The sequence below is a fragment of the Heterodontus francisci genome, chromosome 17, assembly GCF_036365525.1.
Source record: "Heterodontus francisci isolate sHetFra1 chromosome 17, sHetFra1.hap1, whole genome shotgun sequence".
NCBI classification, from domain to species: domain Eukaryota; kingdom Metazoa; phylum Chordata; class Chondrichthyes; order Heterodontiformes; family Heterodontidae; genus Heterodontus; species Heterodontus francisci.
The window spans coordinates 29105015-29122162 of NC_090387.1; the positions used below are offsets into that span (position 1 = coordinate 29105015).

The 17148-nt window shown below is 42.4% G+C and overlaps 1 protein-coding gene across 4 annotated transcripts in view; it reads left to right on the top strand.

Annotated features, from left to right (window-relative positions):
• zfhx3b (zinc finger homeobox 3b) overlaps window positions 1–17148 on the top strand; it is a 483313-nt gene that overhangs the window by 147122 nt on the left and 319043 nt on the right. For all 4 annotated transcript variants that reach the window (XM_068049197.1, XM_068049196.1, XM_068049199.1 and 1 more), the window contains one exon: window positions 2978–3474. In XM_068049197.1, the coding sequence (XP_067905298.1) occupies window positions 2978–3474 (497 nt within the window). The remainder of the gene's footprint in view (window positions 1–2977; window positions 3475–17148) is intronic.

Here is a 17148-nt window from a genome sequence, read left to right on the forward strand (position 1 = left end):
CGAAGCCTTTGCCATTGCTGTTTTGAGCTGGTTGTTCTGTTATGACTCCCATCAATTCTCTTGCATGTGCCTACAGCAAGGTAGTGAAATGAGATCTGGAAGGGTTGGGGAAAGAGTTTAATCTAGGTCCCACTGTGTTACCTGCTACAAAATGTATTATAGATATATATTAAATGTCTGTCACATACACAAATACATTAACTAATTTGGCTGAAAGCTGAAGGAAAGAGCAACCAAATAGCAAGTGTATGCACATTTTAATCAGCAGATAAATGCAGAGCCAACAATACATGAAATTACTCTTTTTATTGAATTTCTTCAACATTAATGGAGATGGCCAAAATCAAGACTCAATTTGTGATGACAGAACCATCACAGCTCTCATAAAATATACTTAGAGAGCCAAAATCTTCTCTTAGCATAAGTACTAGGCTAAGTTTAGATTTAAATAAATTTTAATGTGCACTGATTAATATGTAGAAAGCCAGCATGATTCAATTTTAAAGGCAGTAGGTCCTGAAACCAGTGTTGTGAAAAACGCATATGGGGCAGCTTGGAGAAGTCTTGCCTATTGCCATCTTCATAATGTTGACTTGGAACACCCAAAGGTTATGGTGGCAGAGTACACATTAGTTTGCATAGCAGTACTAGTGCAACCTTTAGAAGAGACATGATGGCACTGTGCCATGCAGGGCTAGAAAGTGGATTTCTACCTATGATAGTTCTACAATTAGTTCCTGAACTTACTCAAGCTGTCTAGAGACCAGTTGCTTCCCAAGTTAGAAAGTTGAGGGAAAAATCACCCCTTGTCCTTTGACTTCTGTTACTCTTTCAAGCAGTCAGCTGAAGAACAAAATTGGTGGAGACCTAGTGACAGGACACTTTCTGTTTGCCTGCTGCCTACTGCCTTTGATTCAAACTGACTGCTTCCTTCAGTTAACCTTGGAAACTAGAAGTTCTGATGGCATTGGACCTTTTTTGCTACCTAATTTAAAAAAAAAAAAAAATCCTCTAGAGAAGATAATTTCTCTGGCTGTTTATGTTTATGTTGCTAGGTTTGACAGAATTCTGCTGGTCCAAGTGGTCCAATGGTTTCATTAGGAATCTGAATCCTAACTGAGATAGTTATTCAAAATTACACTTGCTCTCATTGGATGGGTTCACCCAGTTCTCAGCCAGACCACTAGATGGAGCATTGCATGGTAGTCGAAGTTCATTTCTGGGGGAACGAAAACCTGAACAATGTGGGGGCAGGGAGGGAGCACATAATACGGATATCTTTTATTTAATAGAGTATAAACTGTATGCTGGATTTAAAGTTAATTCTTCCTCAGAACTGAATTTTACAAAATTAGGACATGCCATTCACAGTTCTAGTGCTTTTATGCTATAAATAAAGAGCTTGTTGTTATTAATTTACTGTAAGTTGGACAAGGTCAGCTCTTGGTTTTGTCTGGTCAATGATGTATTAAAGATTGTGTAGTAAGAGGCATTAGACAGATCTGTACAGCGCAGAGGTTTTCACCTTCCACTGATGAGATCACCCATCGCATTGGCACTGACACAACTCTGTTAAATGGATGTATTGACGCAGTAATGGGATAATTAGCTCTACCTCTCTGCTGTTGCTGAAACATAACACAAGTTTCACCACAGCTATTTAAAACTGCTTTGTATATTGAGCATATTTTTTTAACTTGGCTCCCTTTTTCCTGAGCTACCTATTTTTCACCTTGCAGCTGAAATCATTAGGAATGTTATTGCCAAACAGACAAGAACCAGTATTAAGTTACCATTCTGCACATTGTGTTGGCCAAAAAAGCCCTCATTTTGCATTTACAACATTTCATTTAAAGATAAAATCCAAAATTGCCAATGAAGAAGGTCTGAAATAAAAACAAAATGCTAGAAACACTCAATGGCTCTGTCAGTAACCGAATAGAGAAAAAACAGTTTAATGTTTTGCAATGAGATCATCAGTTAGAAATTCATTAAAAGAGCCGTTAATAAAAGTGTGGACCTATCATTCCTCTTCCAGATGCTGATTGGCCTAGAGTGTACTTGCAGCATTTTATTTAGGCCTAATCATCAGCAGTACATTGGGAAATCTTGCAATTCTCCACAAAATGGAGAATATGTAGAGAAACGCTTGGTATTAAAAGTGCCTGTGGTGATGTGCTAAAGAATTATTTGTTTGGATTGCTTTTGACTTGAACTGTTTATGGAGCCCAGATAAATGTAAAAGTGTTAGATTCCAGGACGGGTTTGTTACTGTCAGCAACCCCTTTTTTAAGCTGACATCAAAATGGTCACTGTCATCAATATACCTGAGTGATGACAGTAATTAAAATGAATAATGAATATATATATATTTTTAAGCTGCACTCTAAAATGGTGTTACTACTAAAATTGCTGACACAAACACAAATGCAAGTAATTTTGAGCTTGATCGGCCATATTTTGACCATGTTTCCAATTGCTACGTGCACATTGCGTGTTCAGTTTTGAAACCTGTAGAGGCTAAAGTTTAAATCTAATCTGGCATTAGCTGATAGGAATCACTGTCCCTGAAGGCTAATAACTGATAACAAGTAAAATGAGTTTTGACCATCTAGTCTTGTATTCAGGGACATGAGCCTAAAGCAGACTCTTATGCACAGCTCACCATCAACAAATCAAATGAATATACATCTGTCACTATCATATTTACCAATTGAACATTGCAGCAGATTTGCCATTCCATTTGCATAAAGCACTTCCACGTTGCAGATATTAGCCCCCGATATTAGTGGGTAGATTTGACCTCATTTACAGATGCAGTATTGTCAATGTTAGTTTTAGAAGAGGAATTCAGACTATCAGATCAACGGGTTTGTTATCAGGTTAACATCTTACAGCATATGAGCATCACTTTTCATCCTTTCTGGAGCTGTTACTAACCATTTCATTTTTCCTTTCTATTTGTGGTTTTGTGCAGTTGGTGGTGAGATTCCTCTTGACATGCGACTGGGAGGCGGGCAGCTGGTGTCAGAAGAACTCATGAACCTTGGCGAAACGTTCACAACCACGAATGACCCTTCTTTGAAGCTTTTTCAGTGTGCGGTCTGCAACCGATTCACGACAGACAACCTGGAGACACTCAGTCTGCACATGAACATTGAGCGCCACCTGCCCGAGGAGGAGTGGAAAGCAGTCATTGGTGACTCTTACCAGTGTAAGCTCTGCCGCTACAACACCCAGCTGAAGGCCAACTTCCAGTTGCACTGTAAGACAGATAAGCACGTGCAAAAATACCAGCTCGTAGCACACATCAAGGAAGGGGGCAAGGCCAACGAGTGGCGACTGAAATGCGTGGCGATTGGGAACCCGGTGCACTTGAAATGCAATGCATGCGACTACTACACCAACAGCATTGAGAAGCTGCGACTTCACACTGTCAACTCAAGGCATGAGGCCAGCTTAAAACTATATAAGGTAAGGAAAGCAACATCTTTCCAATGCAGACTTTCTGTAATTGCACTGGACAGCAATCATTAATTCCTTCTCATATTGTAACCCCAAAACAAATATCTGGGATTGGAGGGTAGTTCTATGATGGTCATTTTTAGCTTTGAAGTTAGCCTTCCCTGGAAACATGCAGTGACAACTAGAATGTTTATATATTGTTTCTGTTATCCAAAAATGTGGCAGTTAAGATCTATGGTTTTGAATGAAAGTTTGCTGTACAATTGGTGAACGCAATAGTCCTAGAAAAAATGGGCTTAGATGAGGCAATAATATTGCTAAAGTTAGGTATATTTTGGTTTAGGTTACAAAAAAAAGCTTGATTTTACTGCTGTGAATTCAAATGATGCAATGAGACTATTAGGCGACTTGAGGATTCTGCATTTAATGGAAGTATAGGGGGTGTCATGAGCAAATTATTTTTCTTTTTTTTAAAAAGAAAAGTCTACCTATTTAATCAGGGTTCAACATCAAGCTTTCTGAAGATCGGCCCTTCAGGTAATCGCTCAACAGGTTTCACAGGACTGATTGCCCATCTTATCTGCCTGACTCAATAATCAATACCATCATCCATTTTAGCCAATTAATTAAAACCTGGGGTACAGATTTTGCCTCCCATTACAGCATCACCTGGGATCTGTAGAAAACCATACATAAATGTCAGGATCAAATTTGTTAAGTAAAAATAAGACATTACTATGAACTCAACACTTTCGTCTCCCACTCACTTTATGCTTCTATTCCTCCTTTTTCACTTATTTTTTGCATTTGTTCATGGGCTGTGGGCATCGCTGGCAAAGCCAGAATTTATTGCCCATCCTTAATTGCCGTTGAGAAGGTGGTGGTGAGCCACTGATACTTCTCTCTCTCCTATTAATTATACAACCCCAGTCCAATCCACATGCTTCTTGCCTCTCTCAATGCACTCCTTCAATCATAACGATAAGTATAGGTCACAGAGGCCATTTGGCCCACCTAGTTTATTCTTTCATAGAAAACTATAATCTTCCTTCACACATCTAACTGCCTCTTGAATGACATAAGTTTTTATCTCCATTATTCCTGGTACCAACACTTCTAAGAAGAGGTGTTTCCTTATATCAACTGGGAACTTCTTTGTCTCCCATGTTCCCATGTCCACTAGTTCTGCAGTCAAAATTTAGCTTTTTGTGTTCCACTTAGTGTCATATATTTCCATAAGATTCCCTCCTATTCGCCTCCTTTTTAGGCTGAAGAACCTAAGTTTTCCTTAACTTAGGTCTTTGGCATCAAGATCTGCCCTTTGACCCTTCTCTGCACCACTTCCAGGGCTTGGACGCTTCTCTTGGTGACCAGGACTGAATACAAAAGGTGCAGCCTGATCGCAGCTGTAGATTGATAGCTTCAAATACATAGGCCGGAATTTTACGCTGCTCCAGCGGGTCGGATGGTGGCGTGGGGGTGGCGTAAAATTGAACGGCAGGCTCCGGGAGGCCTAACCGCCCCGATTCCGCCTCCGACCAAGTTCACGGAGCTCCGGCGGGGGGTGCGGATGGGGGGTGAGAAGCGGCCCGCCCGCCCAAGGCCAATCAAGACCCTTAAGTGGCCACTTAACGGCCACTTAAGGGCTCTCGCCCGCCTCTACAGGTATTTTACCCGTGGCAAGCGGGTGTGCCGGGGCCGAGAAAGGCCGTCCAGCTATAGCTGCCGGCCTTTCCGCACCCGGGGGATGCAATCGGGCACAGGGTGCCCGATTGAGGGCCGCCCCACCTCCCAACCCAATCCCGGGATCCAAGACACCCCCCCCCCCCCCCTCCCCCCAAACGGCCACCCTAGCCTCACCAGGGCACGACCGATTCCCCTGGTGAGGCTGCCGAACTTACCTTCTGTCCCAGTTCCATTGCGTCCTTCTCGGTCGGCTGGGCTGCAGTCTCAGGAGTGGCCACTGCTCCCGGCCCGCTGATTGGCCGGCAGCTCACTGAGGCGGGACCTCCTCCCTCAAGCGGGTGGACATCCCGCCTCACGCCAATGAAAGCATGGGGATCCATAAAATATGGGACGGATCCCCAGGCTGGGCGGGAGCGGGATCGGCGCCGACATTTACGTCGGAGTCCGGCTCCCGTCTGCCCAGCGTAAAATTCCAGCCATAGACTACTAATTTGACAGTACAGTTCCAAATCCTACTTGGTTTGTTGATTGCAGCTCTGCGTTGACTTGACGTGATCATTGTTGAGTCTATCAATCCATGATCTCTTTCATCCACTTCCCTAGCTAGTTCAATATTCATTAATATGCCCCACATTTATTCCTACAATGTGTAAGACCTTATATTTATCTTTATTGAATTTTATCTACCATAGTCCTGCCCATTTGCAACTAAGTTCCTTTGTGCAATTTCCTGGCTGTTATATCAGACAGGACTACATACCGCGCCCTCACCTCCTCCTCCCACCAGTTGATTATCAGCTGTAAACTTGACCAATATATATTGTGTTTCTGAATCCAGGTTTTTATGTGGAACAGTATCACCAGGAACTCCAGCACCTATTTGCCTAGCCCAATGTTACACCCCGTAAATAGTTCTTGCTTCTTTCACTGTCAACCAGTCATTTCACCTGCTGCATACTTCAGAATCTCTGCCATCTGCTACATTACATTGTGTGCATTTCCCCCTGCCCTTTGAAATCTTTGGTACAAGCAAGAGTGCTCCCTTGCACTTATTGTGCTGCATATCTCCAATTTCTTGTTCATTGTCATAATCTACTTGTTCCACACTGTTGATCCTCTCCTCCTGATCCATATCACTCCATTCTCTATGTTCCTTGCCTACTCCCCTGACTGACTGATTCTTTTAGCCTTCCACAAATTTCGAATAATCCAGAGAATGTGAGTTCTTATCTTGCCGTGATAATTGAGAATTTGAATTCTGTTCAAAATAAAATCTAAAAATCTGCAAAAATGAAATTGGCTTTAGTAAAATTGACCATGAAGTTGTCGGGTTGTAAGAACCCAAATGGTTCACTAATGTTCTTTAGGAAATGAAACCTGCCATCCTTACACAGTCTGGCTTATATATGACTCCAGTTACTCCAATGTGGTTGACTCTTAACTGCCCTCTAAAGTGGCCTTGCAACCCACTCAGATGTATCAAATAGCTGCAAAGAATTCAGGGCAACAAGGGATGGATAATAAGTGTCAGCCTTGTTAATGACACTCATAACCAAGATTACATTTTGTGAAATGTACCTGCACTTCACCACCTTCCTTTGGGCTGATATGCATCAGTGCCTGACACCCCCATGCCCTTCCTCAAGTTCCATTTTGCCCACTTAAAATAGAGATACTCCCTGTTGCTGTTCTCCTTGCAGTGTTAAATTTACAGTAAACACCGTGGAAATTATGTTGTGCAACTCTCCCTCGCACTGTGATACCTACCTGTTGTTATACCCTGTCTGGATCATTCCCTCAATCTCTGCTGCCTCTCCTCCTTCTCTGTCCCTTTCCCGTCTCTCCCTTTGCCCCTCGCTCCACCCTTCCCTTCTCCCCTCTGTATTTTCTCTCTTCCTCGCTCACTCTCTTTCTTGTCTCTTTCTCTCGTTCTTTTTCACTTTGAGAAAGTGTCCATAGTCTAAGGATATGGGGTAAACCTTTCAGGACTGAGATGAGAAATTTCTTCACCCAGAGAGTGGTGAGTCTGTGGAATTCGCTACCACAGAAAGCAGTTGAGGCCAAAACATTGCATGTTTTCAAAAAGGAGTTCGATATAGCTCTTGGGTCTGAAGGGATCAAAGGGTATGGGGTGAAAGCGGAACAAGCTACTGATTTGGATGATCAGCCATGATCATAATGAATGGCGGAGCAGGCTCGAAGGGCCAAATGGCCTACTCCTGCTCCTATTTTCTATGTTTATGAGAAAGAAATGTATAGAACAAAGCAAGACTGTTTTATGAAGGCAGATAAATGAGTGTGGTATGGAGACTAGGACAATTTATTGGGAAGAATAAAAATGGTTTGGCCATCATCACCATCATTATCATTATATACTACTGTTGAACTTGAATGTTTATTATTGAAACTGGAAAAAGCTTCACCACGACAAATGTGCCTCCTCATAAGCGGGTCTCTGTGCATTAGGTGTTTATGTTTTTGTATTTGAAATCAACATGTTAATACTTTTAACTTTTAAAAAATGAGGTCTGTCAACTTGGCCTGTGAGCACAGTGTAAAATTGATCTGATGCCATTAACCAAGATTCGTTTCTCTTCCTTACAGAAAAATATCTAGTTCCTATACTTACCATAAAATCTGATGTATTATTTGAATGTCCCTCATGTGGAGTTGTGATTGATGAATGGGTTTGATGTAGCTATTACTGATAAGTGAATTATAAAATATTGGGGAGGGTTTTCTGGTGAGGATTTTGCAGCAGATTCTGTTCCATTTTTGATTTTATCTCGAAATTAGAATCCTGCAGTTACAGCTTTTAGAACTTGAGAAATAAAGGTTTTAGTTGTTGGAACTTTCAGCTAAGATAACTAATGTTCAATTTATTTTTGTTGCTGGCTATATAAATATGCAGCACTACATATTTGGAGACTATCCTTCTGGCAAATGTACGGTCAGAGTTCTCAGAAATACCTCTGTCTTTGAGGTCTGAGACAGCTTTTTGACCAAAAGGAGCAGGGCCCTACTCAAAATCCCAGAGGTTTAAATTGTTTGTTTTTAGCTTCTTTCAAGATCACACATGGTATGAATTAAGAAATGGTTTTCACTCATCTGCAGGAGCAGTTGCTCTATTTCTACTTTACAGCACGCGTCACTAGAAATGGACCAACAAACATCCTTGACCATGCTGTGTGAAAGGCTGTGTATTTTTATAGAACTTCAAAGGGTTAAGAAACATGAATGGATGGATGTTGACTTGCTGCATGTTTGATTTTTGTGCCAGTATTGACCTGTGCTATTATTCAAGTTGCTAATTATTTCCCTTAAAAAGGAAAGAGGCAGGGAATGTGAGAATGGATGGAAAAGACTTGATTTGGAGACCTTATTTGTTCCCTCCTTCCTAACTTCCTTTCCCTCATGAATAGTAATTTACTGCTAAAATGAAAATTGTCCATGTGTACGGCACAAATAAAGCAAAATTGACTTTTAAAACCTTCAAACACAGAAGTCCAAAAATGTGATGGTGTTTAAATAAAATGTATGAATGAGATTTGAAACATAGGACAAAACCAAAATGGCAGCTTTGTATATTTATGATTACAATTTGAGGATATTTAACGTGACTTCCGGTTTGCTTTTGGTATTGGTATTAGAGGATGTCAATATTACAATACCACAGTATTGTAGAGTTCTGCTGTAGATATAAAGTGATGATACATTGAAGGGGAGAAAGAGGGAACAGTGGGAATTGCTGGCAAACATTAAGATGTAGTTTTCAACAGTTTTCATTCAATTTTAATGATATTGGGTGCAATTTATAGTCAGTAGCAAGATTTAAATGCAAAAATCATCATTTATGAAAGTGGAGAAAAATAGCTTAACGTCCTGATTTCAGTGAACTGTTCAGGTAGGCATGCAGCAAGCCTGTACCCAGCTCCCTGTAACCTAAGACGGGATAAAGATCCAGTTAATGGTACTCGACTCAGGCAGCTGAATTGCTGTAGACAGTTGTATTGATTTTCACTGGACTTAAAGCTTCACCTTTTTCTCTAATCATTCCATAATGGCTTTAGTATGAACAATCAGGTACAAATGGCCATAAATCTACCAGCCTTATTCCACTTACCTTCCACTCAATGTCAGGCACAGACTTGTAGTTAACCCAACTTGGCAGTAGCTTTGGGACAATTTTTTTTAGTGCAGCTTTCTTGCCAGTAAAGCTGTTGCATTTAAAATAAAAGATAGGATCACAGAGCAGCCTGTGTTTTTGGGAACAGTTTCTGTGCATAGTGTGTCGAGGAAGAACCACACAACATAGCTCTATTATTTATCTTGCTTGAAATGGGCTGCTTGTGAGAATTCAAGAGCTAAATACGGACTTCCAGCAGCACACTTAATAATGCAATTTAATGTTTTAGGGAGAAATTATTGATGGATGAGGAAAAGACTGGTCCAGTACAGTAAATTCTTCCTTTCATAAAGGGAGCATTAAAAGTGAAACATTTTAGACAAGTCCTGAGGAAATTTCTATTTCGTTAATACTTTTCTTGACCCTTCAGTCACGGTTAGAAGCCGGAGGGACATTTGGACCAGGAAACACAAGCATAATTTGGTTCCCATTTTCAAGTCAAACATTGTGCCCTAATTTTCATACTTCCATTATAAATTACTATGTCCACATTTATAATGAAAATTGTCTGTGTGAACTTGTCATGCTGTAATTGCACCCTCCCACTAATGGTCGTGTTGCAGCATAAGGTGGCAGGAAGTTTATGAAGACATAAGATTTTATATATAGCAAAATATTGTGGATCCTGAAAATCGAAAATTACAACAGAACATGCTGGAAATACTCAGCAGATCTAGCACCATCTGCAGACATAGAAACGGTTAAAATTTCAAGTAAATGACCTTTCATTAGAGCTTATTTATATTTATATTTTCACCATAGCCATTGTTAAATTTGACCAGATTTAATAATTTGTTGGCTACTTAATGCTGGAAATAAGGCATTTTAAAATAATCAAGAATGGGTGAGAACAGAAACTTCTCCTGTGGAAACAATGGGTTGAATTTTATTGAGGCAGCAGAAGTCCTGCCGTTGGGGCCGAAAGCAGGATACAACCCTGCTTCGGCCAACAGCAGGACCCGGGACTGCATGTTGCCAGAGGTGGCCAATTAAAGGGCTTCCGCTGGGGCTGCTGTCCACCCCCAAGAGCTGCCAGCCCAGAGGGTCGGCAGCTCAGCAGCACCACCGCTAGCCATTGCTGAGGCAACAACACCAGGGAGAGGGCGCATCAATAGCCAGGCGCCCTCGAAAACAGATAAGCGAGGTTGAGGGACACTAGGGCTGGGCAGGCAGGCCCCAGCAATCGGGGAGGTGGTGGGAGTTGGCTGAATGCCTGTGGCGCTGTTGTTGCGAGGTCGGCCAGTGCCACCCGGCGACCCCTCCAAGGGCCATAGAGCACCCATAAAGAAGAGCCCCCCCACCCCTACCTGAACCCCCTGGGAGGCAACCATGTTTCACCTGACAGTCTCCCCTAAGGACACTGGCAATATGTCCTTAGCGGCGGGTAGTGGCTCTTAATTGGCCACTTAGGTGTCTCAATTGGCCCGCAGGGGGCGTCCTAGATGTCAACCATTCTGCCACTGGCAAAATGGTATGGTGGCGGGAAGACATCAGGCACACCCCAATGCCTTCCTGTGCCTTTTTTCCAGACCCCCCGCCTCCCACCCCATCCCCAAAGGGCTCAAAAAATTCCAACCAGTGGTCCCCTTGCATAAAGGCATCAGTGCTTTCTTAACTGTCAAATGGAGTGCACTTAGTTCACCTAACATGAATTATTCATTCACCTGTCATGTTCACATTTGTAGTATAGTTGCGTTTTAGTTGCATATAATCTGGCAGCCAATGTAGGAGTATCACCTTGTTCCAGAATCCATAAGTACCATTGTATACATGAATTGTGGAGTCTGAGCACTAGAATGTTTGATGTGAACCATTCAATGTTTATCCACAAGTCCTTATTTTTCATCGACTTTGTGTAAATGACGACTTTGTCAATGCTCAGTTTAGCCTTCAAATGGGATTTTCATAGGTACGAAGAACATTGACAAACTTCCAATACATTTGTAGAGTCATAAAATTATTATGGCACAGAAGGAGGCCATTTGGCCTGTCGAGTCCATGCTGGCTCCCTATAGAGCAATCCAATCAGTCTGATTCCCACACTCTATCCCTGAAGCCCTGTAAGTTTATTTCCCTTCAGTGACCATCCAATTTCCTTTTGAAATCATTCATTGTCTTTGCCTCCACCAGCCTCGTGGGCAGCGAGTTCTATGTCATTATCTCTTGCTGCGTAAATAAGTTACGGGGGGTGGGGGAGTGCGAAAAACGGGCCACCCGCCCCAGGCCAATCAAGGCCCTTAAGTTGCCAATTAACTTAAGGGCCTTCGCTCACCTCCACGGGGATTTTACCCGTGGCAAGCGGGCGGCCTGGAACCAGGAAAGGCCGCCCAGTGAAAGCAGGCGGCCTCTCAGCGCCCCGGTGGTGTGCCCTGACAAACGGGCACAGTTTGCCTGACTGAGGGCCGCCCCCACTTCCCCAACTACCCCCAGGACCCAAGACGCCCCCTCCCCCACAAATGACCGTCTTGCCTTCCCAAGGCCCGACCGATTACCCCCGGCGTGGCAACCCAAACTTACCTGCACTCCTGGCTCCATGTCCTCGGCTGGGCTGCAGTCCCAGCAGTGGCCACCGCTCCCAATGGTGCTGCTGGGACTAAGAGCTGTCGGCCCGATGATTGGCCAGCAGCTCAATGAGGCGGGACTTCCTCCCTCAAGCGGGTGAAAGTCCCGCCTCAGAACAATTAAAGCCTAGGGACCTGTAAAATACGGGAAGGATCCGCAGATTAGGCGGAAATGGGTTCGCCACCGATTTTTACTTTGGCGGCTGGCTTCCATCTGCCCAACGTAAAATCTAGCCCAGTGTGTCAGAGTAGAGTCTTGTCCTTTCACACCTCTGGGAACCTGGGTTTGAGTCCAGCCAGTCTTAAGGCATCAGCATAGCTGGCTCTCTCTGGCTCAGCAAAGGTCCAAACAGAGTTTAGGCAGTCTAACCCAAATTCTCAGTGGTTATGGGCCCACAGCACAAAAGTATATGCTCAACATTAATCAGTAGTAACACTCAGGTCATCGGGATGGCTATTGTAGAAAATAGTGTAATGAAAAATTTACATTAATCTCGCATCTTTCATATCAGGATATCTGAAAGCACTTCACAGCCAATGAAGTACTTCTAAAGTGTTGTTTTGTAGGCAAGCACAGTAGCCACTTTGTGCGCAATAAGGTCACAAACCAGCAACAAGGTAAATGACCGGTTCGGTCTGCTTTTAGTGGTGTTAGTTGAGGGAGAAATGTTGGCCAGCACAACTTGTTCTTTAAATAGTGCCATGGGCTCTTTTACATCCAGATGAATCGGCAGACAGGGCCTTGGTTTAATGTTTCATTCATAAGATAAATATGAAGTCATGCGATTACACGGAGGAAGAAAGTATGCAGAGTACATATTAAATAGACCAAGAAGTAGCAGAAAATAAAAGAATTAATGGGAGTATTAATGGGTTGCTCATTAAAACTGTTGGTACCACGTTTGAGGATGAAGAGGAAAGCAAATAAAATATTGGAACTTGCAGTTAGGGATGTGAGTTATAAATACAAGGTGGTGTATCTGGTGTCAGTTGAGGCCACATCTGGAGTAGGTGTTCAGTTTTGGTCACCTTCGTGCAGGCGAGATATAGAATTATTGGTTGAAGTCCAGAGGAGGGCTATGAAGCTGATTCCTCGAGTGCTGAGTAACGAGTAAATGTTATCTACCCTGGAACTTCACTCTCTGGAGAAGAGGAAGATGAGTGAGGACTTTCAGTTTTTTTACAGGTCCGGAAAACTTGGATTTTTCTGTTGGTGACAGAATTTGCGAATTAGCAGACACAATTTAAAGTTTGGGATGTTAAAAGAAAAGGACGTTGAGGGATTTGTTTTAGTATGAGGTGTAAAATAGTTCTTTCAGTAGATATTATTGATATTTTACTCCAGTACTGGCACCATGCTGATGCAAAAAGCTCCCAGATAACAGTTGTTCATCTCAGTTCTCCCATCTTCTCATACTGTGCCCTTCTCCTAGTACAGGTCAGTACACATATGCTAGTACTCTTCCCCCATCCCCAAACTGTGGCAAGCGTGTATTCCCTTCCTTTCCCCATTTTTTGTGTGCGTTTGTGTATTTAAAACAAAGCTGCAAAAGCTTCTTACAGCAGTGTATATCCTAATGCAGGTCACTTCAGTGTTTATTGCTGATCTACTCCTGAACTTTTATTTTGTCACAAACTATTACATATTTTGATTTATAAGTTAAACCAAGCACTCTATTGATGCATCAATAAGCAACATATTGCTAAATGTATCAACATTCTTGATGCTCAACTGTTTAAATGTTATAATTTCCCTGTTTAGATCTTTGCTCCTCCCTTCTTCCAGCATACATCTTCCATTCTGTAGGATGGTGGGACAGTCTAGAATATGGAATTCTCCAAGGCTACTCCTCTCTCCTGCAGACAGTACATTCTGCAAGCATAAAGTGCTTCTCCCGGTTGCTTGCTGGAACTTGCTGATCTTCACCGATTGAGAGAAAAGCAAGTCTCATAAAAGTCAAAGCTGGGGGTTGAACGCAGGGCCTCTGATTGGGATTTCTATGCTCTATTATTCCAAAAGTCATTGTTTTTTAAAACAAAAATATCAATTTTAGGATAACTTTAGGTTCCATTAAGCCAATGTTTAGGCAACCTTGTATAAACAGTTCCTTCTGTAAAAGCACAAATAAATTGACATTTATAATATCAAAAATCTTGTATTTACATGCATTTTATGTCAATTTCTTCTGCTATTCAGTGTCTCTGTAAATTTATAACACTGTAATTACACCCTCCTGCCAGTAGAAGCATTGCTGCATCACGACTGCCAGATGTCAGGAATTACTGCCTGACAAGTTTACAGAGGTAGTTCCCATTATAAATGTGGACAGAAGGAATTTTTAACGGAATATAAATATATGGATAAAATGTACGAGTTTAAAATGACGACACAATGTATCTGCATGGCCTTGTCCAATTATCCCTTGTCCTGTAATCCCAGCATTCCTGAAAACTGCACTTGATCCCGACTTGCTGGGGATGAAATTCAACTAGGAGTTTCAAGCGAAGATGACTTTCACCCCCACCCCACCCATCCCAGTGTGCAAAATATCACAGTTTTACGTCACAATTATAACACAGACTTATTATTTAACATATTAAAAAGATAGAGCCAATCCACAAACTTGTAGAGGGCAGTGTTTTTTTATATCGTCGGTGAATATTGTGTTAAATAGCCCACAGGAAGAGTTACAGTTTTTTTACTGCTTGCTGCAACACAGTGATGGTATTTCTCCCTCAACTACTTTTATTTCTGACTTAATATTCCAAGCCCTATATGTAGAACTATTGGCGGGGATGGGAGGTGCAGTTGTGGGTAGTTGCTGGATACTTTCAAGTTTATCTGGGCTGGTGTGGTCTGCAGTAATTGAGATTGATTGGATGTTATTTTTCCTCTTGCAAATGTAATCCATTAGTTTGGCACATGCATAATCAGTTTAGAGCTCAGTTAACTGGATGTAATCTAGTTCTTCAATGTCTGTTGTAGCAAATCCGCTCCAGATGCCAGTTACAGAGTGAGTGCGAGCGTAGGTCCTATCACAGATGAAATCTCTAATGTACTCCCTCTCCCTTTTCCTGCTGTCTGCATTTGCTGAAGTTGGCTTATTCTGTTTATTCATAATCGTAACCAGTTCAGTTTGAACTGTTGAGCAGTAGAGTTAGTGTAGCCTAAATGGTACTTTTTTTTTCAAAAAAGCTACTTTTTAAAAGTTGCCTTTTAGAGTGCTGTGTAAGTGTTTATACATATACAACAAATGGCTAGACATTTTTAAGGAGGGTTGCTTCTAATTTATTTATACATTCTTTGGCACAGTGAATCAAAATGGTATAAATCTTATAATTCTATTACCTTTTTAACCCTTAGAGATTTCTTTCTAAGTGGAATTCACTTAGGCTGAAGACAGTGTTGCTGAATTTTGAGACAAGGAAAACTATTAATGCATTACTATAACCCAGCAATACAACCCCCCCCCACCCTTTCTCTATAAATCCTGGGTAAAAATTCTCTAATAGCTGGTTGGTGTCCAGTGTTTTGCATTAGCTTAATTTTGGATGCCTCATGCAGATTACGGAATATTTTGGGGGGTAATGTTATCCACTCCCCTACAGCAGGTGTGGAGGCAGGGAAGAGCATAAAATCATGTGGGATGGTGGCGGGGGGACCCTGCCACCTTCCCGCCTCTGCCAAAATTAGGTCTGGGGTCAGTGAACGGCCTTCCCGCTCCACTGCCAATTGAGGTCCTTAATTGGGTAATTAATGCCCAATTAAGGGCATCCTCCTGCCGCTGCCACAATTAGCCATGCGGTGGGCGGCCCTGTCGCCACATGGGAAGCATGGCATGAAAAACCCGTGCAGGTTGCTTACCGGCTCCGGGGTGGGGTGGGGTGGAGGGGGTCCTTTGTTAAAAGTGGCTTAGCAAGGGACCCGGCATCAGGAAGGGGGGCCTACTGAGATCCACCCGCCCTGCCCTTGCTACCAACTCCTTACACCACCCCTCCCCACCACAACCCCCACCCGCGAGACCCCCTGATGCCCTGACCTACCTGTGGCCTGGGTGCAGCACCACTCCTGGGCCTCGGGTAGGTGCTAACTGGCAGCAGCCGCCGCCTTCATGATGACGCTGCTCAGTGAAAGAGCGTGACTTCCTTTGCCAGGGTCCTTGATCCCATGGAAGGCCCGCCTCTGTCCATTTAAGTGCCTAATTGGCACTAGATTCGGAAGGCCTCCCACCGAAGAGGTGACACGGCTTTCTCGGCATCGCTTTTTCCAACCGTCAGTACCCCATCGCCAGCATAAAATCCCGGCCTTTGTCACTGAAATTGTTTGTATACCTAACAGTTGAATTGAAAGACTGCTCTTGTTATTGGTGAACTTATTTATAACTTTGTCAAGTCTCCCACCTTATAATTAAGAAAAAAGGGTTAATGAGAGAGTTAACTACATTTATAAACATACTGGCATTCTGTCCAAAGCCCCTTCTGTGACCTGATAGAGTCATAGATGAATTAATAAACTACAGAAAGGGACCCTAGATAGATATATTTTTAAATCTTTCCATCCTATGTTGCACAAGCAACAATGTGTTTGTATGCTACATATTTTCTGCTGAGTGTCTAGGAGGCTTTACAAATACAGAGATGATCAAATGAGTGTGCATTGGCAACAAAACTCCGGGTAAGGGAAATCGGGCCTGCACTTAAGGATCTGCTCAGAAGTAGCAGCCTGCTCCAAAGGGAGGATATATTTATATTTGGGTAGAAATATCGCATGTTTTTTTTCTCAGAGAGGGCTATGCACAGCAAAAAGGGTGTCGATACAAGCAGTGTTCTGTTGTGCAGCATGCAGGTACAGCTCATCACCAGGAATGTAATAATTGCTTTTTTTTTACATCAAAGGAATGAATGTGACCTGACAGGTTTGTGTGAGGCCCCAAGCCTACACTAAGCTTATTGATTAAATGAATAACAGGCTCAGATCAGGAATTTTTCACCATTAGGAAATTTCAATGAATTAAGTACAGTATATCAATATTACAGCTGTTCTCATTCAAAATACTTAACCCAGCAAGCTGCTGGCAGAATTAAACTTTGACAGTGTGGCAGTAGAATAGAATAGCAATGGTTACTTATGTGTCCATCATGCATACTTCAGGGCCTGTTGGCCACAATCACAGTGTAACCCTTATGGACCACAAAGATTACATTGAAGACTATCAAAAATAAAAACTTCATGCAGTAGCAGCCATTATA